The sequence below is a fragment of the Protopterus annectens genome, chromosome 1.part1 (genome assembly GCF_019279795.1).
Source record: "Protopterus annectens isolate FY-2018-M chromosome 1.part1, PAN1.0, whole genome shotgun sequence".
NCBI lineage: Eukaryota > Metazoa > Chordata > Ceratodontiformes > Protopteridae > Protopterus > Protopterus annectens.
The window spans coordinates 1882056441-1882078713 of record NC_056726.1 but is presented as its reverse complement, the minus strand read 5'-3'; the positions used below and the strand labels follow the sequence as shown (position 1 = coordinate 1882078713).

At 42.4% G+C, this 22273-nt stretch overlaps 1 protein-coding gene across 1 annotated transcript in view; it reads left to right on the top strand.

Annotated features, from left to right (window-relative positions):
* The window catches only part of LOC122812929 (lethal(3)malignant brain tumor-like protein 4), a 2410392-nt gene that overhangs the window by 1697517 nt on the left and 690602 nt on the right, over positions 1–22273 (top strand). The window contains exon 17 of the mRNA XM_044084994.1: positions 8021–8185. Coding sequence (XP_043940929.1) covers positions 8021–8185 — 165 coding nt within the window. The remainder of the gene's footprint in view (positions 1–8020; positions 8186–22273) is intronic.

Sequence of the window (22273 nt, the reverse complement as noted above, 5' to 3'; positions counted from 1 at the left end):
TTCTGTTATGGTAGGATTTGACATAAGTGTAGTTTTTCCAAGCTGTGCATTTGCACAAATAAAATCATTATCTGTAAGTTTAAATGTACTATTAATAATGGTAAATGATCTAGCAAATGAACAGTGTAGTAATCAATGGCAAATCATCTGGCTTGTGACATGAGGAACACAGGTCACCCGTGTTAGCAGGTGTTACCTTTAAATATGCATAGCATTTAGTGCACTGTACAAGGTACTTGTGTTTTCTCATGTCATTAATGGCATACTCCTTTAAAAATGCATTTTCAGGTGCAAAGGAATAAACAATTTGAAAAGCTGGCACTTTAACCTCCTGTACCAGTTGTGACAGTCTCACAAATGCTGGATTTCTTTCAGTAGCACTTGCAGTTGCATCTGTTTGTAGCAGTAAAAATACATCACAAACCAACACTGGATTGTTTCAGATAAGCTCTGGATTGCCCTGTCTGCTGTCTGTGTGAGTTTGTAGCTGACTAGGCTTCTTGGGATGGCTGAAGGTTGCCTTTCTAACAGCAGTGAAAATCAGTGGTAAAACAAAATATAAACCAACATAAATCTTTGTCTACATGCTATCCCTTTCTTCCTAAAAACAGTGAAAAACAGAGGTAAGAAATACATAAATCAAAACAAATCTCTAACCAAGCAGTTGTAGTAAATCACAAACCAATACAGGGTTGTTTCAGATAATCTGACTCTTACTGAAGTATCTTTAGAGGAAAAGGAGTAATGTACCATATTTGATGATGAAAAGATGTTTAGTGTTAATTTGTTTATCTGAGAAGATGATACCAGAAAGTAAAAAGCTTTCTTGCTTAAAGCCTTCCGCATTTGAGTTATTTTTTCTTAAGAGCCAGTTGGACACCTAACAGATTACACAAGTATTATCCATGCTGTCCTAGAATTTATTGTGTCTGGAGTGCTGTCAGATACTTTTGTGATATCAAGGTAAGCTGTACGCAGTGAATGTCCCTCTTTCATTGTAGCTTTGAGTATGATAAAGAAGTTGACTGTGTTTAAAATACATGCCCTACCCTTCAGAAAGCTAAACTGGTTTATACTTTGGAGTCATAAATTGCTTGCATCCTTCTGAACCAGTTTCATCAGTATCTCTTCCATAGCCTTGTTAATGATAAAGGTTAGACTGATGAATCAGAAGGTCCTTTGATCTGTTGTGTTCTGATGCCTTCATGTGTATATCTGCAGCTGTCTTGAGTCTTAGCATGTCATTTTATTCTTTTTCTGGCAGTTGGCATAGAGCATTAACATTGTGAGCTGTAGTTCCTGTAGTACAGGGTCTGATTCCTTCAGCCCTGATTTCCCTACTGCGTGACCTTGGGCAAGTCACTTAACCAGATGCTGTTCCCGGGTCATCCCTGAAAAGTGATTGTGTCCAGCAGGCCTACCTGGTTAACAAATGGGTATTATTATTATTTCAGTTATTTGTTATTTTTGTCCCAGCCAGTTGTCATGTTAGTATCCAAGAAATGTTTATTCAAATGAAGATAGATGGGTCATGAGTAAGTTGGCGTATAGGAATGTGTTCATGGGAAAGATGAAGTCTTCATTTACTTGATTTTTTTTTTTTTTTATGTGCCTTCTTTGAAGTGTATTAAAGTATGAATTGATTGATAGAATGTAAAGAGATTATCATACAGCTGCAAACAGCTGTGTGGGCTAGACAGACCTTAATAGTTTATTCCTCTGTTTTTCTTTTTATGTCCTCAAGTACGTGTTAGCCAGCTGAGCTGATTGCATTCATGTGAAAGATCATCTTTATTTTGCTCATGGCCATGAAATAACTGAGATAGCTGCTATTGTAAATTGCATCAGCATTTTGTCTGTGGAGGTTTGCAGGGCTGGTGGATGTTTCACAGGTCATTATTCTAGTAACTTTCCCTGAAAATTTCATGAATAACTTTTGAACCATTTTGATGATGCTGTTTAACACCTGCTTATTTTTCCAAGTTATATAATTTTAGGTTGCAGCTGATGACCTGGCCTTTTTAGGTTCATAGTTAGGTACTAGGCTATTGGCCCTAGGGCCTATATAAGCCTATCCAAAAAGGTACCCTGGCTTTCACCACCCAAGAAAATTATTTTGCTGTGCCCCTGTCAAGCAGAGCCACAGAAGTAATCCCTGGGGTCAATTCCCTATTTCCCATCCAGTCATCAAGACTTTTCTTGAAGAGTGCTAATGAGGAGCTCTGTTTGACATAGATAGGTAGTCTGATCCAGAGTAAGTCTTTGGGACAGGAATCTATCCCTCCAGCATGGTCTGTTTATTGTGGTGACACGGTTTACGTCCCTAGAGCTTGTAGCTCGGAGGGATTGGGATTTCTTTAAGTGGAGCATGTCCAACAGCTCTGGGTTTGACATAGCTTTGTATGTTAGGCAGAGATCACCTCTGAGTAGGCGATATGTGACGGAGTAAATCTGGAGTTTTTTTAGACTGTCTGCATAGGCATCTGTTTGAGGCCAGTAATCTTCTTTGTGAGGTATTTCTGCAGCCTTTCCAGTTGTTGTAGATGTCTTGTGAGGTACATACCAAAAGGAGCATTGTACTCTCTAATGGGTCAAATGAGTGATGAGTAGAGGGGAACAATGACCTCTTTTTTTCTGGATGAGAAACCTTTAAAGTAATGTAAAGTAAAGTAAAAGTAATGAGGTGTGCCACGTAGAAGGATTTCCTGACCAATGTGGCAATGTGATTATCAAAGGAGAAGCTACTGTCCACCTGTGTCCCAAGGTCTGTTATCACACTTTCAGTGTTAAGTAGACTACCGCCTGTGTGGTAGTTCATCTGTACAGAGTTTTTACCAAAAAGGATGACAATGCACTTTTTGGCATTGAGCTTGAGGCCATGGCTTTGACACCAGGCATTTGTCTCAGTGAGGCCCTTTTGTAGGATGTCCACACCGTTAGGAGTTTCGATTATGGCTCCTAGTTTGCAGTCATCTGCAAACTTAGTTAGCCAAAGACCTTCTGTGTTACCCTGTACTTCAGAGAAGTAAATACCAAACAGGAGAGGACCCAGGACTGAACCCTGTGGTACTCCACTTGTCACTGGTCTGAAGTCTGATTTGTAGTCTGCTACTTTCACAGTGTGGGTTCTGTCAGTAAGCCAGTTGGCAACCCATCTTGTGACATAGGGATTTATAGCTAGTTTATTGAGTTTATCTATAATTCCAGAGTGGGGGATGGTGTCGAAAGCCTTGGCGAGATCTAGATAGGCTGTGTGAACCACCTTACTCTCATCTATGACTTTGGTGACTGCTTCAAAGAAGTCTATCAGGTTTGGGAGACGTGATCTGCCTTTTACAAACCCGAACTGTGTGAGGTCCAGAGTTTGGAGATTACCAATTTCTTTGTTTATGAGTTCCATGACCTTGCAGACCAAGCTCGTCAGGCTAATAGGGCGGTCGTTCCCGGGGTCTGTCTGCATGTTGTTTTCAAAATTTAGTGAAAATCACAGCTATAAGTATGTCTTACATGAGACAGCTTTACAGTTTATTGTTCTCTGGTAACAGCCATAGGATGCATCTGCCATGCATTTATGGACTACAGTCAATCAAATGAAGTCTTGCAGTATTAGTGCTGAAAATAGGAGGTGTGTTAAAGAAGAGATCCCTGATAAAGAAAGCCAGTGGACAGTTGTGTTTGGAGCCTAGGAACATAAAGTGATTGATTTAAATGTTAATCTTGCTTTGTTAGTTAATCTTGCTTTGTTACTACTTAATCAGGAGGTCTTGGTCTGGATGGCCTGCAGAAGTTCACAGTGCTTTTTCTGTTTTTCTTCTTTTATTGATTTGTGCTTTGAATTCCATCTTTGAAATAGAGCTACAAGAATTCATCATTCATTTTATTCTACCAATACATGTTTTACCTTTTGCTTTGTAAATTCATGCTATGTTCTTTGATTAAAGAAAGTACAGTTGTGTAAAATCTTACCATAACAGTAGATGTAGTTGCATTTCACTTCTCTGTTGCAGTATTCTTCATAGAAGGGATGTCCCGCCCTGGGCAGCCTGACACTTGGCCAGTGTGAAAAAGCCTAAAAAAAATCTTGTATGCACTGTATGTCACACTTATACTCCCCTTATACAAAGTAGGGCATAAAAGGAATGTAAGGATGCAACTACCTAGAACTGAATTGCCCCAGAAGAGAAAAGTCGCCGCTAGACAAAGGAGTCCATGCACATCCAGAAGGAAAAAATGCAGAATAAACAAGAGGGGGTTGGAGGGAGTGAGTGAACACTGCAACAGTGAAGAGAACATCTACTGTTATAGAAAGATTTTAAACAACTGTACTGTGTCCTTCTATATTTCTGTTGCAGTATTTTTCACAGAAGGGAGTGTAAAAAAGGTGAAGAAACAGAATGGGAGGTGAAAGGCTTAGAAGAGCCTTCAACAAACCCACATACAGTGGTTTCAGGAAACCCTGCTCTGGCCCTAGAAACCATATCCAACTTATAATGTTTAGTAGAGGTATACACTGAAGACAAGGTAGCAGGTTCAGGGATGGAATTGGTGCCTAACCCCTTGAAGAAGGCACCAGAAGAGGCGCAACAGCCCTAGTGGAATGTAACAGAAGTAAACAGATTTGCCATGAAAAGAATAACAAAAGGAAATGGCCTTAGATTTCCACGAGGAGATGGTTTGCTTAAAAACAGCCAAACCCAAACACCTGGGATGAAAGAAAGAAAAAGCTGATCAGACTTATGAATGGACCTAGTTTTATCCAAATAGTACGTGAGCTGTCTGTGCAAATCCAAGCTATGCAGGACCCTTTCACTAGCAGACTGAGGAGATGAAAAAAAGGGGGAGGTTTGTACTGACTGATTCAAGGACATCTTATTTACTGCCTTGGGCATAAAAGAATGATTAGTACTAAGGGACACTCTATCCCTGTGGAAAAAGAAGAGGAGGAATGTCCATAAGGGCCCAGCTCAGAAACCCTCTGACCAGAAGTAAGATCCAGCAACAAAACAGTCTTCCAGGTATAATGTTGCAAAGAAGCAGAGTCTGCCGGCTTAAAAGCAGCCTGAGACAGCTTTTCCAAAACAAAATTGAAGTCCCAAGGAGGAAGAATTGGTTTTCTTGTAGGCCTAATATGCAAGGATGCCTTTAAAAATTGTTTGACCTCAAAACGAGAAGTCAAAGGAGGATTCAAGGACAGACAAGCAAAAATGGCTGACAAATGGGCCTTCACAGAAAAATAGTCCAAGCCAGACTGGAGAAGCTCACACAAATAAGAAAGGACCAGAGGGACCCCCATTGAAAAAGGGTCCTGGTTACGAGCATGGCACTACACCAAAAATATTTTCCATTTGGACATGTAAGATTTTCTGGTTGAGGGTTTCCTTGCCTCCTGTAAAGCCCTGAGCACGTCCTCAGAAACAAAGGTGCCTGAAAGGGATCAAAACCCTATCACCCACAGTGTCAGTTCAAGAGTGGACAAGTGGGGATGGATGAGATGCCCCTTGCCCTGTGTGAGGAGATCCAACTGGTGAGGTACCTTGTGATGATTGCTCCTGGCCAGGTGCATTAAGGGAAGAAGCAGTGCTGTCTTGGCCAAAAGGGAGTCACTACCAAGATTTTTGGGAGTCCAGCTAAATCTTCTCCAGGCCTGCTGGAAGTAGAGGAAGGGGAGGAAAAGCATAAAGAAACCTCCCCTTCCAAGGAAAGGAAAGGGTGTCTGTCTTCCATGCCAGATGGCATGGCAGTCTGGAACAGAAGAGAGGAATCTGCTTGTTCAGAGGGGAGGCAGAAATATCTACCCGAGGAATACCCCTCTGACGAACAGTGTCCAGAAACACATCTCTGTGAAGCATCCATTCATGAGCCTGTGTTTTGGACCTGCTCAGACAGTCTGCCACTAGATTGTGCTCTGAAGAAATGTATAGTGCCTGAAGAGTTAGCTGATAACTGAGAGCCACTTCCCAAGCCTGAAGCGCCATCCTGCAGCGAAGGAAAGATCTTGCGCCCCCTGCTTGTTGACATACCACATCACTGCAGTATCGTTTGTGTATACTTTCAAGAAGTCTGAAGAGAACATGGGGTGAAACACCTGAAAGGCCAGAATTAGAGCTCTCATTTATTTGATATTGATATGGTCTGACTTTTGATAGGGAGGCCAAAGACCCTGAACCTTCAGGTGACCAAGAGAAGCCCTGCACCCCATGTCTGAGGCATTGGTGAACAGCTCTTAAGATGGGAATGGAAGCTAAAAGGGCCAGTCTGGGTTGAGAGCAAACTGTTGAATCTACCACCTGAATTCCTTCTTGAGATATGGAAGGAGAGGTACAGTGAAATTCAGAGGGTGATAGTGCTGTAGTCAAACTGACTTGAGGTACCACTGAAGCTTCTGCATATGCAGTCTGGCAAGAGGAAACATTGGAATAGAAGAGGCCATGAATCCCATGGCCCAAAGAACTCCCTGGCATGGCAGCCAGAGGAAGGCTGTCAATGACAATACCTTTGCTGGTGGAAGAGAGGCCAACATTGGCACCATCTGAATCCTGCAACCTAGATGCACGTGATCCTTAGAGGAAGTCAGGACAGACTTTTGGAAGTTGATCGTAAACCCCAGACTTTAAAGAAGGGAAGATTGTAAACTGTAGATCCTGTAACAATCGACTGGGAAGAAGGTGCCTGAAGCAACAGGTCATTTAGATAATGAAAAATCTGAATGCCTTGGAGCATAAGCAGAAGGCAGTCACTGGAGCTACGCATTTTGTGAATACCCTTGGGGCAGTAGAAGAGGCCAAAGGGCAAAGCAGAGAACTGAAAATGAGAGGAAGACACAGAGGAACATAAAAACTTCTTGAAGAGAGAGTGAATAGGGATATGAAGGTAAGCATCTTTCAGATCCAAAGACACCAGAAATGCTTGGGGTAAAAAAGGAAACCGAGTTTGAAGAGAAAGCATCCGAAAAGAAGGGATCTCGAGGAAGGTGTTGAACCAGGAGATATCCAAAATACGCAAAGAAAAGTAAAAAAGTAACCCCGATGGGACACTTTACTGGTGTTGCTAAATATTCAGTACAGTCACAAAGCATACAAACCAACTGGCAAAAATGGTGTTCAAACTGGTAGCAAAAGAAGTTGCGTCTGTATGTCCCTTTTATGCCCTACTTTATGTGTGGGAAGCATAAATGTGACATCTAGCACATACAAATTTTTTTTAGGCTTTTTCATACTGGCCAAGTAATACAGAGGGACATCAGTAGAGGACTTGGATGCTCAGCTTTTTATACGTTAAGCTTACACCAGAGGAAAGTTATAATGAATGCTGTGGAAAATTGTTTACCCGACATGTCCATTTCTTTTATGTTAACAAGTCCTATTTGAGTTATTTGCAGCAAGATAAACATATCTTTTTTGCTGTTGGAGTAGGTGTTTGCAACAGTTTCTTTAAGAATCAACACTGCCATGTTGGACCCCTTCTTCAAAGAATTTGTCAGGATTCTTCTTCTGCCACCATATCCCCTTAGTAGTTAATGTTGCTTGTAATTATAGCACACCTTTGCCACCATTTTTTGTCAGGAGCAAGCTTCCCGGCTTAGAAGAAGTTGCTGTGGAGGTAGATCCTCCTACTAAACTGCTTCTGAGCCCATCACATGTTATGTAGCTCTCTAAGATATCTGTTGTAATTCCTGTACTTGAAATTGCAAAAAAAGGATCTCTGATTTTCTTACTTCCCCAAGGTGCAGAGACCCTAGAATTAGTATGTTTAGAATTAGGTGATGCAGGGATATAGCCACCCCCCCCCCAAAAAAAAAAAAAAAAACTTTCAGGTGCTTGCAGTTTTGCATGTCTAAATTGTTACTCACAGCCTTCTTTGTTGCTTGTTGCCCATTGAAGTTTTGCAAGCTGACTTCCAGACTGAAAGCATTGTGATGTTAGTGGCCTGCCTACTAACTCAGCAATTTTTATCAGGCTTTTAAGTATCTATGTTTCTTGGACATCATAGTTTCATATGGTCTGTTTTTCCTTTGCTTTAGGTTAGTAGGCTGCCCCTATTCAGAGGCAAACATGAACAGAGAGGCATCCCTACCAGATCGTCTGAATGGAGAGAGACCACCACCTGCAGTAAATGCTCAGAAGACAAAGAGGGCAGAAACACCAACACCATCTATAGATTTGCAGGAGGATTCACCACATTCAAAGTAAGTAAAATATTACCATTAGGGATCCAAGGGTTTTGAATTGTTAATAATTTTGTGTTAAAAAATATTGTTAAGCATACCCATAATACATTAAAAGTAGATGGCAGATGGTGTTTTTACTAACCATGTCACCTTAAAGGAGAACTGCACCCAAAAACTGAAAGATGAAAAACACATTAATGTCATCATGTCTTGATGTTTCCTTCATTTTAACATCAGCCTGAGAGACTGTATACATTTTTTAATATTTTTATGTGATATAACACAGTCTGCCCACACGGGGTCCAACATCTTGATGAGATTTTGATTTTTAGTCTACCTCTTGGTATTCCATAATACAGTGCACAACTCTAAAAGATTGCATCACACAAATGGCTTATCTGCATAACTATTGAGTTATATTAAGATAGCTTTCACTATTAGTTAGATTTCTTCTGTGTATAGTTACACATTTTATATATCATAATTTTATACATTTCGAGTACATGGCTCGTATTTGTATGCGATATTATAATACGTTTGTGACCCAACAGTAGAGAATGGGGAATGAAGTCAGTGACAACCCTGGTAACTGATGTTTTAATTTTACCTGCTGCTTAAACTCGTTTTTTCAGAATGTTTATCACTGTCTTATTTATTTGTATACGTAACACCCGTTATGTGTACTTATTAGATACCACGACATGATTATGGTCTAATGTAGACATTGGGCAAAGAAGTTAGTAACAACCATGAAGATGGAAGTCTCTACTTTCAAAAGGGCATTTTAGTTCATTTTTATTTTATTTTATCAGATCCTCATTTTCAGTTATTGATACTTGTTATGTTTATTTATGAAAAGCGCGAGAATGCTTAATGTGTCGTAACATTGATAGGACGATATTATATTAAATTAGTTTATTTAAAATAGGAACACTCTATGTACGACATACTCAGCAGTGATGCTCCATACCAGGAGTATGTATTTGTTCCGCTCTACTTTGCAGTAAGCAAAATAGAGAAGATGGCATTATCTGTTCTTGAGCTTTACAAGTACCAAAAGTGTTTTAACAAGTTATGAAAATTTTTAGAGTTAGGATGATTAGGTATGAACACGGCCATATCTGGAATATAAGTTGTGTTATGTATATAAGAGATTCACTCTTGTCTTTATTTATGTGTACGTTGCTGTTACTAATTTTAAAAGGGAGACAGAATAAATGCACAGCACCGAACTAGGAACAGGAAAGAATTCCCCTATTAATGGGTTAATCATTGTTTTAATAGTATAATTGTCCTAATGATTATCAATAATTGCTAATAATGACATGTATATAAGCAACCAAGTTAGATGTTTTAAATTGTATCTGAAGAAGCATGCAAGACGCATGCGAAAGCGCTTATTCATTCTCATTTTATCGATTGGAATAAAGAACGTATACTTTTTGAAGAATTCAGTGTTCTCGTGGTGTGTCCTGATAGATTCGTTGTATGATATTCCATAATACAGTGCACAACTCTAAAAGATTGCATCACACAAATGGCTTATCTGCAAAACTATTGGTTTTGCATTCACTTTAAATGGGATGTCAGACATGTCCTCTCTTCTTTCACTCATTCACATTTAGATACTATTTCTTGCATTTCAGTGAGTACCCAGTTTGTCTTTTAGGTCATCTCCAAAAAAAAAAAAAAAAAGAAAGAAAAGCTAAGTGCATTTTTCTGATCTTCCTTTCAAAAGTGTCTAATTTATCGACTTTTGTTATGCCTGAGTTGTAGTCCTTCAGCTTTTCTCACCTGCTCCTACACAATCCTCTTTCCTAGCTGTCAAAGTGCTAAAGGTAATGTGAGCGTTTTGCTGCTGGAATTTCTAGCTCACAGCAGGGTGAGTACTAATTGCATATACCAATGCCTTGGTAATGATACTTACTACTGCAAGGAGGACAGTAATTTGTGTTGTACCACACAAATGTCTACATATACTCGCCTTTTATTTTTTTGTCCCCAAGTTTATCTGTACTCCTTTCTGCTTTGTAACACTTGACAAAGCGCAAATCAAAATAATGGTGTGACAAAAGGCCTGCAGTTACAAATACATTTTAAGTATTACTACATTTCAGGATTCTAATCCACTTCAGAAAACTTACAGGATTTGCATCAATATGCTTTTTTTTTTTGTTTTTTACTATAACAATGCAGTTTCTGGCATCTTTGACTGTAATCCTCTGCAGTTTACCAGAAAAAAATGTTGTGAGGAAAATGACAAAAGTATGATTGAAAAATCATGTACTTACTGCCAAATCAGGGATGTACAAGAAGTGTGGGTCTGGGCCATTTACCCATTGATTGATTAATTCATTCAGTATTTTATTTATTTACTTGCTTGTTGTTTAGCAGGAAAGTGTGATTGAATGGGAACCTTTTTCAGTGAAGACATTAGGAGAAAAGCTCAGAATATAGGTCAATTATAGTAGTAGTAGTAGTAATAGTTCTATTTGTTAACATAGTAGGCCCACTGGACATACAGTCCCTTTTCAAGGTTGACCCAGAAGCAAATGTCTGGTTAAATAACTTGCATGTGGTCACACAGGAGGTAAAGGATGGCTGAGAGAATCAAACTGTACCAAAGTAACTAAAGTTCACAACCTTAACCTCTGCACTAACTTGACAGGTGCATAGGTTATAAGCTGTTACTAGACTAACAACCACTGGAGCCCTTACAGGTCTAGTCGTGAACCCTAAACCATGTGGGTCCCAAAGTATCATGGGTGTCTATATGTGTGGGGCATGTTAGTAGGGGGTTACTAAGAATTTATAAAGGGAATGTTAGGATGAACCTTTTCTTATGACTGGGATACATTTACGATTTCCCAAACAGTTGTCAAGGTTTTGTTTGAATAGGGTCATGGATGAACTCTGTTTTGCATGGATGGGGGAGCCTATTCCATAGTGTGGGGATCATTTGGGATACATATGTGTCTCTTCAGCATGTTCTGTTTATGTCGCAAGTGAAGTTCAGATCTCTGGATCTAGTGTTTCTGGTGCTGTTTGTTTTGTGCATGTGCAACAGGTCTGTCAGGACTGGGTCTGAGGAAGCCCTGCAACCCAGGCAAAGATCCCTTCTCAGTAATCTGTAGGAGACTGAATACAGTGACAGAACCTTTGGGCAATCAGTATAGGACAGGGTATTCATGCCCTGAATTTGTCTGGTGAGAAACCTTTGTGGGAATTCCAGCTGTTGTTTCTGGTTAGATACATGCCAAAAGGGCACTGTATGCAGTGATAGGTCAGATAAGGGGCAAGTAGTGTACTACTATAACTTCCTTGGATTTGGATGCCATACTCTTGCCTATAAGCTGGGCAACATAGAATGATTTTCTTATCTTAGCTATGTGCTGATCAAAGGCCAAATTGCTGTCTGCATATGTTCCCAGATCCCATACTAGTGGGTTATCTCTTAGGTGTGTTTTATCAATGGAGTAGTTAGTTTGTCTTGACTGTGTACCAAAGAACATTGTAATGCATTTTTTAGCATTAAGATTCAGGCCATGGCTTTGGCACCAGTCATTTGTTTGTGTTAAGTCCTCTTGCAAGATATCTGTGTCTTGAGAGTAATCTGTAATAGTTCCCAGTTTACAGTCATCCCCAACCATTGCCTTGCTGACCCTCTCAAAGAAGCTAACTAGGTTAAGTAGGCATGACCTTCCCTTTACAAAGCCAAACTGGGATGGACCCAGTGTCTGCAGTTTGCCAGTCTCCTTGTATATCATTTCCATGATGATTCATTCCATGGCTTTCCATATTAGACTTGTTAGATCTGTAGTTCCCTGGGTCGATTAATGGTCTGTTCTTATGATGAGGAATGACTGTTGCAGTCCTGAATAAACATGGAATGTAGCCTGTTTCAAGGCTGTAGCTGAAGAGTGCCTCAAGTGGTCCAGATAGGTCGTGTTTTAGACTGTTCATGAGGTAACTGGGGATGTTGTCAGGGCCTATGGAGGCAGTGCTCTTGACTTTAGAGATTGCCGCCAGCACCTGGTCCCTGTTGATAGCTAGGGAAGTATGTTGGAGGGGATTTCACTTGGTGAAGCTGGCAGGGGGTGTGTGGGGAGGTGAAGTTTGAGCTAAATTATCAGCCAGTAGATCTGTTGCCACCCTGATCAGTGAAGGTAGTAGCATTCTCTACCACTTAAGCACAGTGCTGTGTATTGCCTTTAAGGTTGTGGACATAGCTGAAAAAGGTGTTGTGATTGTCTTTATCCTGTGAGGCTATCCTACCTTCATGGTTTGCCTTGCTGAACTTAATTAGGCCTTTTAGTTTCTTGTTTATTTGTATAAGAGAGCACTTGTCTTTAAGGGAGTTGCTCTTCCTGATTTTGGCCATAAATTTTCGTATTTTAATATATACCCTGTTTAGGTGAGGATTCCACCAGTTGGGTTTATTTTTAGTGTTTTGGGTTTACTTCTGGTTGGCACGGCAGCCTCTGCGCAGCCATTCACATGTTTGTGCAGGGACTCTGCATAGGTAGCTGTGGTCTCGAGGTTAGGGGCAACTGTGAATTTTGACAAACTGTCACTTGTATGTAGTCTGCCTTAGAGTAATTCCATCTAAACCAGTAAAAGGTAGGGATTTCTGGGATGATTTTTACTTCAAAAGCATATCCAGTATGCTTGATCCTGTGGTTGGAGCATGCAGTATCTGTTTTTGGGTGTTTGTGTTGATAATGTCCAGAAAGCATTGTGCCTGAGGCAGTGAACAGTTCACAGTCTGTAAAGGGGTAGTTAAAGTCACCAGTAAATAGGGTGTTCGGTTGGATGGTGACACCTCTGGTATGTTTAGGTAAGAGTTGTGAGACTCTAGGGACGTAAATGGTGACCTGTAGCTAACCAGGATGTGGTGAGGGACTTTATCTGTGGTGACTTTCACATGGATGAGAGCCATGCTATCATCATGTTTAAGCAGTCTGGAGGTATGTTTGTGGCTAGCATAGATCGAGACGTCTTCACCTTTAGGCTCAGTCTGTGATGTTGTTGATCTAAGTGCGTGTAAGGTACCGTAGCCTTGCACTGCCAGAGTACTTTCTATGGCTTTAAACCAAGTTTTTGTCATAACACAGATGTCTACATTTTCCAGAGTGAGGAGGGCTTGAAGGGTGTGGAGTTTTTTGTTTAGTCCCCTAGCACTGAGCATTAACACTTTATGGTTGCTTGTAGACATTTTTCTCTTGTGGTAATTTTGTTTTTTTTAGTATTGCCTAAGACTGTAAAGGGGTGGATAAAGTTTTAGCCAAAATCAAAAAGCCTTCGGGGACAAGTGCAGCCCATCCTTGGCAAAAGAACATGTTTTTTTGACCATGTCTTCCCATGTTGACAGATATTGGATTCCCCTGGAGTGACATCAGAAAGAAGCCAATTAATAAAATCAATCATTTTATGTTCATACTGTGGCATCATCCTTGGTGCAGGTAGAATGTTGCTTAATGCAAGGCTCATATCTATCTGTGACACATATTCTGAGAGATCCATTATGTCTCTCTTCATATTGTCTGGTGAGGAATGTCTCAGATCATTTACACCCACATGGACTATAATAGACTCATGTTGGAACCTGGGGTGCAATGACTTGAGTGTGTGCATGATATTGTGGATTCTGGATGGGCAACTGAAAGTTTATCTATACATGTGAGGATTATCTCATTATACCACAAAACATGCACATTTAATAGAAAGGTGAATAACTTGCAGTGATAGAAAACAATAAAATCCAGACAATGACATGCAAATAATAGAAATCAGCAGCAAGACAGAGAGCTGTTAATGCAGTAGTAATTAGCAGGTTTCGCAAAGAGAGATATCAGTTTAGTTAGAGTACTGACTGTACAAAGTACCTTCTCCATTTAAAGTTCTCTTTCATGACTGGAAGACTTATCAAAGCTTCCATGATACTGAACATGAAACACTTCACTGGGCAAGTTTGTTACACCAATAAATCCTTATGAATGTATGAGCTCTGACTGATTTTTCTCCACACTGCCTGATTCACTGCTAACTCAGTATGCAGGTCCCATTCAAAGTTTTGTTTTTGATTCCAGTCCCTTTGGTTTTCAGCAAATTGCTATGCACATCATATGCATTCCTTCTTACAAATCTTCCCCCAAGTTAGTGTTCTATTCTCTTCCCTTTTTAAGTGTAAAAGCTTACTTACAGCACTTCAGTTAATAGTAATCAGTGACCATTCCACTGAATATCTAATGTTTGTTGTTGATTTTTTGGATGGTAAGCAGCGGGCGTATGAAATTCAGAATGCACAATGAAGAGGTCCGTAGCTGGTTTGACAACACACAAGTAATTTCTCACTAGTGTACTGATTTTATATCTCTGTGTGTGTGTGTGTGTGTGTGTGTGTGTGTGTGTGTGTGTGTGTGTGTGTGTGTGTGTGTGTGTGTGTGTGTGTGTGTGTATGTATGTGTATGAGGGGGGTATTAGGTTCAAACTGTGACTGTGTGGAATTGCTTCTGACTTCAAAGCAGAAAATTGTAGGTTCAAGTCCTGCCATGGTCATCCACATAACTGTTGATCTGATGTTGTCAGTTTTCATCCATTCTTGACTGTTGGGTGTCATTTCTGAGGACGGCCCAGCCGTTATACAGCTCGGGCCAGCCTAAAATCTCTTGAACTAAAAGTCTACCCACAATGCCCCACTTCCATTTACCTCAGATCTCATTTGCTGCTCTTATAGCAAGATGCGTCAGCCAACTTTCTTCTAGCAGCTAAGTAAAATTTAAAATATATTAGTCTTTCTTCTTTTCGTTCTCATAAAACTTTAATTTTCTTCATATTTCTACCCAACTTTTCCTCTCTGAGTGTGTTTCCATACATGTTGGTATTCTTTTCCTACCATCGCTAGTAGTCTTTCCTCTCTCCCTTTCTGTTTACCATTTTGGTAGTTTTACCATTGTTGGTAGAACTTCCTTTTCTTTTCTTTCTTTGATTTGTGTGTGGTGTGTTTGTTGACTTTTCCTCTGCCACTTGCCTACATGGCAGAAAATTCTAAGGGCACGACTGGTGTAAAGCAGTGCCAGGACTGCGGCTGAAAAATGCCCAACTCTGACAGGCATTCGGCTTGTGTTTATTGTCTAGATGCTCCTCACTTAGACATTGAGTGTTCTATCTGCCAGGACTTCAGTACTAGGGCCTTGGTAAAATGACAAAATAAGCTCATTCTTAAAAGGGCTTCTTATGTCCACTTTTGAAGAAGCTTTATCCAAGGCTGATAAGTCTCCTAAGGCCTCTGGTTCCAAAAGCATTTCCTTGGTGCCAACATATCCATTGGTGCTGACATCAAGAAAGCAAAAGTCTCTTTTGGTTGGTTCCTACTATGAACTAAGAGCTAAGGTTCTGAAGCTCTCTAAACAGATTCCTTCTTCGGCACCAGTCACTTCACTGCCTTTGGCACTGACTCCATCACCTGCACCAACACCTCAGTTGGTACCGGCTTCTTTAGTTTCCACGTTGGTGCCGACATCTCCTTCCGCACCACAGCAGGTCACCCCCCCTTTTGTGCCGAAAATAGATCCACTGTATACACCCAGGATAAAATCCCAAGTATATCCTATTCTTTGCAAAAACAAAGTTCCAGTGCTTCTGTTCCTTCAAGCGTTGGAGTCCATAGTAGCAATCATCACTCTAGTTCCATTAACAAGGTTCCACATGCACCAACTACAATGGCTTCTAACATCACAATGCTCTCTTCTAACCCATCCAGTGAAGTACCCTATATTAATCACCAGCCACTGCAAGATAGCCCAGTGGATGGAATGGATGGAATCTGAGGAAATCCTGTTAGGCTGCCTTTTGTCTCCCCTTAACCCAAGGCCATGGTGACCATGGATGCTTCCCAGATGGGGTGGAGGGGGCATTATCTGGGAAGAACAGTCCAAGGTACTTGGTTCCCACTAGAGGCCAACCTGCATATCAATGTCCTGGAGTTGAGGGCAGTGTTTCTAGTGTTGCAAGCCTTTCAGTCTGCCCTCCCCCTCGGGTCCATAGCGAACCAGTCAGACAGCATGTCTGTGGTCTGGTACATCAACAAACAAGAGGGAACCAATTCCTTCTCACAGTGTTAGGAGGCCATGAGAGTGTGGCAATGGGCTGTTTCCTCCAATCACTTTCTGATAACAATGTACATCCCAGGGAGTTCAGGTGTGATAGCAGACAAACTGAGCAGATGCATTCTACTGCCTCATGAGTGGTCTCTCAATCCCGAGATAGTGAGGAGGATTTTTCATCACTGGGGCCAGTCTTGCTGTGACCTTTTTGCATCACCCCAAATCAACAAGTGCAGAAGTTACTTTCCCCTGATCCCTCCCTCGGGGGGAGTCACCAAGGGAATCTTTTCTCCTCGATTGGCCCCTGGGTCTCCTCTGTGCCTTCCCCCTTCCCTCTAATCCCACTTTTTCTCAAGAAAGCAGCCAGGTTGAGAAGCAAAGTGATCCTCATTGCTTCCTGTTGGCCTCAAAAAATTTGGTTCCCCTTTCTATGGCCTCATCTAGTTCACCGTCCATGGATTCTGGATCCAGTTCCAGACCTGCTGTCTCACCCACAAGGACTGGTGCACCCCAATGTTCAAAACCTCAAGTTGGCAGCTTGGTTCCTGCAATTCCGCTAGTCGCCAAGCGGAAAGATATACCTTCTCCGGTGTGGAAAATTCTGCTGGCTTCCCATAGACCATCCACCAGGAAACTTTACCTTAGTAAATGGAGGAGAATTTCAATCTGGGCTTATGAAAACTATCTCAACCCTTTCTCTGCTTTGGTGGAGAAAGTTGTAGAATTTCTAACCATTCTTTTGGATCAAGGGACCTCCACCTCTAAAGTTGAAGTCCATTTAGCTGCCATCTCTAATTTCCATAATGGTTTTGGGGCCCTTCCTCTAATTTCTCATAGACTATGTAAAGTGTTCCTCAAAGGAACTCTGCGCTTGAAGTCTCAGTTTAAAGACCCCACCACCACCTCCATGGGATTTGACCATTGTTCTCCAATCTTTGGTGCTTTCCCCTTTTGAGCAAACAGCAACATGTGACGTGAAGTTTCTTTCATGGAAAATGCTTTTCCTCATAACCTTCAGCAAGGTGAGCTTCTGAGATGCAGGCCTTATGCTCAAAATCCCCATACTTTATTTTTCACAAGGATAGAGTTTCTCCGAGAACCAGTCCATCCTAAATAAATCAAAAAAACTTGTTATAATTTCATTCATTGCATTGTTACAACACCTTGCTCAAATGTTATTATTCTGTCTTGTATGTTACTGTGTTTTAGTAGTTTTTGAAAATTGTATTGTACTTGTTAACTTTGTTGATATTAGATTTATAATTGTATATAGAGCTTTTCTCCCTGGGCCTCCATTGAAAACGGGATCATTTTTGGCCCAGTGCACTTTCCCGGTTAACAAACTGCAAATAAATAAATAAATAACAATCCTTTCTTCCAAAGGTAGTCTCCGAGTCCAACATTAATCAAACCAAACCATAGACTTGCCTGTTTTCTTCGTCAGTTTTTCCAATAAAGGCGAGTATTGTCTACATTTGTTGGATGTTCACAGACAATTACATTTCTATCTCAACAGAACTAAAGAATTTAGAAAATCAGAACAGGTGATCTGAAGTAGTTAACTTCATTTTATCTGCAACCTGTGGGTATTCGGATCCATATCGGATCCGAGCCGGCAACTTTTCAAGCATCTGCTCCAAGCTCCTCCCCCTTACCCATAACCCATCACCATCTCCTACCTTCCCTCAGATCTCGTTTGCCGCTTCGTGCATCATCGTGATCTCTGTAGCTCCAAGTGTTGGGTGTTAATAAGCGACTTTGGTCTAACTTTTTTGCTCTTTATAGTGTGTGTGTGTCTGTGTGTGTGTGTGTGTGTGTGTGTGTGTGTGTGTGTCTGTGATCGTTTAGTTCCCTTTACCTCCCCCTTTTCATTGCTCGTCAGTTTTATATATATATAAAAAAAAAAAAGTCTGTGATAAAGTAGTATAGTAAGGCCTTCTCTTCCCCTTAGGTGTGTGTGTTAGAGTGTTCGTTTTAAGTAGGTTGGCTATCCTCTGCCAGAGGGGAGGTTGGTCAGCCCCAAAACCTTCTATGGATGAGTCAGTGTTCCTGGAGGCCTTTGGGACGGGCCCATCTACATCCTGGGTGTCCCCTCCTGCATATCCCTCAGTGGATCTTATTACCACGTGGGCATGGAAAGAGCCTGACACCATAGCGCCAATACCAAAATGCCTGGACAGGATTCTCTCTCCACCCTCAGACAGACAGGCCTGGTATAAAGGATCCCCGATGGATGCTATGGTGGGTGCAGCAGCCAAGAGGGAACTGGCACAGGAGAGTTCCTCAGTCCACCATCCGGACAAGGAGTCCAGGGCGGTAGATCGATTTGGGAAGCGAGTGTTTTCTTCAGTGACATTTTCCATTCGAGCACTGAATTATTTGGCACATGTCATATGACTGCAGAGAGACCTAGTCACGAAGTTCGCTGAGTCGCCCCCAGAGTCTTTGTCGATGGAGGACAAGCATCTGTTCTACTCAAAAATTTCAACTCTCAAATCAGTATTGAACACGTTCATGCATCTCCTTTTACATGCCATGGAAGGAGCGGCGAGGGCGGCTGGGACTGGCGTGGCTATGAGGCAACATGCTTGGCTCAGACTGTGTCAATTTGCGAATGCCTTCAAGGCATCTTTCAGAAATGCTCCCTTTGATGGTTCTTCTCTTTTTGGGAAGACAGTACTTGACACTCTGGTCCAGAGCGAAAAGGACGGGAAGACTTTGTCTGCCGTCAGAGTCTGCTTCTCTAGACCTCAAAGATCCTTTTGTAGGAATCAGAGAGGGCAAAAGAAGATGCCATTCCAAAAATCACAGTTTTCCAGGGACTCTCAGGACAACTCGTCCCCTAGAGGCAGAGGGGGACAAGACAGATGCCGCCCCAGAAGCAGAGGGGGGCCGAGGAACTTTGGGTCTAGGGAGACCTTCATGGACAGGCCCATGCAGCAGCCCTGAGGGGTTTCCTAACTGTCCTACTGTGGAGAAAGTTGGGGAAAGATTATTGCACCCAACAGCTTGGGAGTCCATAACTGTGGACCCACTGGGTGCTTCAAATAATGTCCACAGGCTACATCATCCCGTTCGTTACCCCTCCCGTCCAACCAAAGCACCTCCCAGATGTCCCACCCGCTCAAAGGGAGGTGGCAGTGCTAGAGATTTCCAAGCTGCTTCGCAAACGAGCCACTGAACCGGTCCCCCCCCCCCCCAAGATCAGTCCGGATCAGGCGTTTACTTCAGATTCTTTTTAGTGCCAAAAAAGACGGGGGACCTCAGGCCCATTTTGGACCTGTCAACCCTGAACCTGGCTGTAGCCAAGCAGAAATTCCGGATGGTCATCCTGCAGTCCATTCTACCTTATCTTCGAGAATGCGACTGGATGTGCTTGATAGACCTCCAGGATGCTTACTACCACATCAAGATTCGCAGAAGCTCCAGGAGATTCCTTCACTTCCTGCTGGGAGACCGTCATTTCTGGTTCAGAGCCCTACCCTTCGGTCTCACCACAGCCCCCCCTGGGTGTTTACCAAGGTAATGGCAGTCATAACAGCCCACTGGAGGCATTAGGGGATTCAGGTATTTCCTTACCTAGACGATTGGCTCCTTGCTGCTTCCACCAAGTGTCTTCTTTGCATGGCCAGACACTCCTTCCTTCATCTTGCAGTCCAGCTAGGGATTATTGTCAGTGTTTCCAAGTCCCTCTTGGACTTTATCGGGGCATGGCTGGATACCCTACAATTGAAAGTCTTCCTAACTCTAGACAGGGCCCAGAGCCTATGGACCCATATATCAGTGATCCTTGTCCCCAGGCTACCACAGGCAGGTGACGTTCTCCGAGCCCTAGGCTCTATGGCCACAGCAATCTTGATCCTTCCCTGTGCGCATCTTCACATGCGTGTTCTTCAGTGAACTCTGGCAGTACATGGTCTTGGCTGGATCTCCCCATGGTCTATCCAATTCAAATCAGCAAAGCCTGCAGGGCGTCGCTTCTTTGGTGGCTCCAATCGCCGGAGGTCTTAGCAGGACGGCCATTTGTTTCACCCACAGCCCAAGCCATAGTGACCACGGATGCCTCCCAGCTTGGGTGGGGGGGCATTATTTGGGGAGGACGGTCCAAGACACATGATCCCAGACCAAGACCAGATTGCATATCAGTGTTCTGGAGATGAGAGCAGTGCTTTTAGCATTGCAAGCCTTTCATACTCTTCTTCCCCCTGGGACGATTGCAGTTCAGTCAGACAACATGTCGGTTGTCTGGTACATCAACAAACAGGGGGGAACCAGATCTTACCCTCTCTGTCGCAGGGCCATGAGAGTGTGGGAGTGGGCGATATCCACCAGTGGATTTCTGATTGCAACACACATCCCGGGACGCTCCAACACTTTAGCAGACAGATTGAGTCGGGCTATTCTAATGTCATACAAGTGGTCTCTGAAGCAATCGATAGCGGAGGAGATCTTCCTTGCTTGGGGTCAGCCTTGCTGCAATCTCTTCACATCTCATTCCAATGCGAAGTGCAGCGAGTTCTTCGCTCTGATCCCCTCACCAGGGGATCCCCCCAGGGACGCTCTAGTCCATGCTTGGCCTCCCGGGTTACTGCATGCTTATCCCGTTACCTCTCTTTCTGAAGTTTCTTCAGAAAGCTTGCTGATTGGGGTGCAAAGTGATCCTCATTGCCCCGTTCTGGCCTCGTCAGGTGTAGTTCCCCTTCCTCTGGTCTCTTGTTCTAGCTCCTCCTTCGATTCTGGATCCTTGCCCGGATCACATCTCTCATCCCTCAGGCACTTGTCTGCCCAACCTGGACAGCCTCAAGCTGACAGCTTGGTTGCTTCAGTTCCCCTTGATTGCCAGGACTCCCGGTCTTTCTTCTTCAGTAAAAACTATTCTGATGGTGTTCCATAAGGCCTCCACTAGGAAGATTTACTGCAGCAAATGGAAACGATTCTCTATTTGGGTTTTTCAGGGGAACCTAGATCCCTTTACAGCCCCTGTTCCTACAGTGTTGGATTTATTAGCCAATATTTTCCAACAAGGGGCTAGTTCCTCCACGGTGAAAGTGCATCTGGCAACTATCTTGAATTTCCATGTCGGCGAAAACATGAATGCTCTGGCCTCTTTGAGACTGTGTAAGGCTTTTCTTAAAGGCACCTTTCATTTACATCCCCCGAGTAAGGACTGTGTTCTTCCTTGGGACCTTACCTTGGTTCTGCAGGTGTTAGTTGCTCCTCCCTTTGAACCTGCAGCATCAGTAGATTTGAAGTTCTTATCCTGAAAGACAGCATTCCTAGTGGCCATTATATCAGCTAGGAGGGTTTCTGAGATTCAAGCATTGTCTGCTGTGCCCCCTTACCTGATCTTCCATAAGGACAGGGTCTCGCTTCGCAAGAACCCTTCCTTCTTACCAAAAGTAGCTTCTGAATCTAACATTAACCAGACTATTAACCTGCCTGTTTTCTTTCCAAATTTTCAGAACAAGGGTGAATATAAGCTGCATTTGCTAGATGTTCATAGTCAGCTTCGTTTTTATTTACACAGAACAAAGCCCTTTCGTAAGTCTGACCAGTAATCCACGTCCTTCTCTAAACCCTTTTTGGGTAAAGCCATCTCCAAGGTTTCCTTAGCTAGATGGATTGCACAATGTATTTTGCAAATTTATAAAGAAAAAGGTCTGTCCCCACCTGGTCCTGTTAAAGCTCATTCTACCAGATCTATGGCGACTTCTGCTGCCTTTTGGTCTAGGGTTTCACTGGATGATATTTGTACGGCAGCAACTTGGGCGAGGTCACATACCTTCATTTCTTATTGTAATTTGGATTTGATCTCCAGAGGGAGAGCATCCTTTGGCTCTGCGGTGCTCAGGAATATCCTTCCATGAGGGCCTCCCAGGAGTTTTAGTAGCTGGGGACTCTGTCCCTCAGGTTGCAGATAAAATGAAGTTAACTACTTCAGATAAAGAAGTTGTGTACTCAGCATAACATTCCATCTGAGTACTTATACTTCATTTTTATG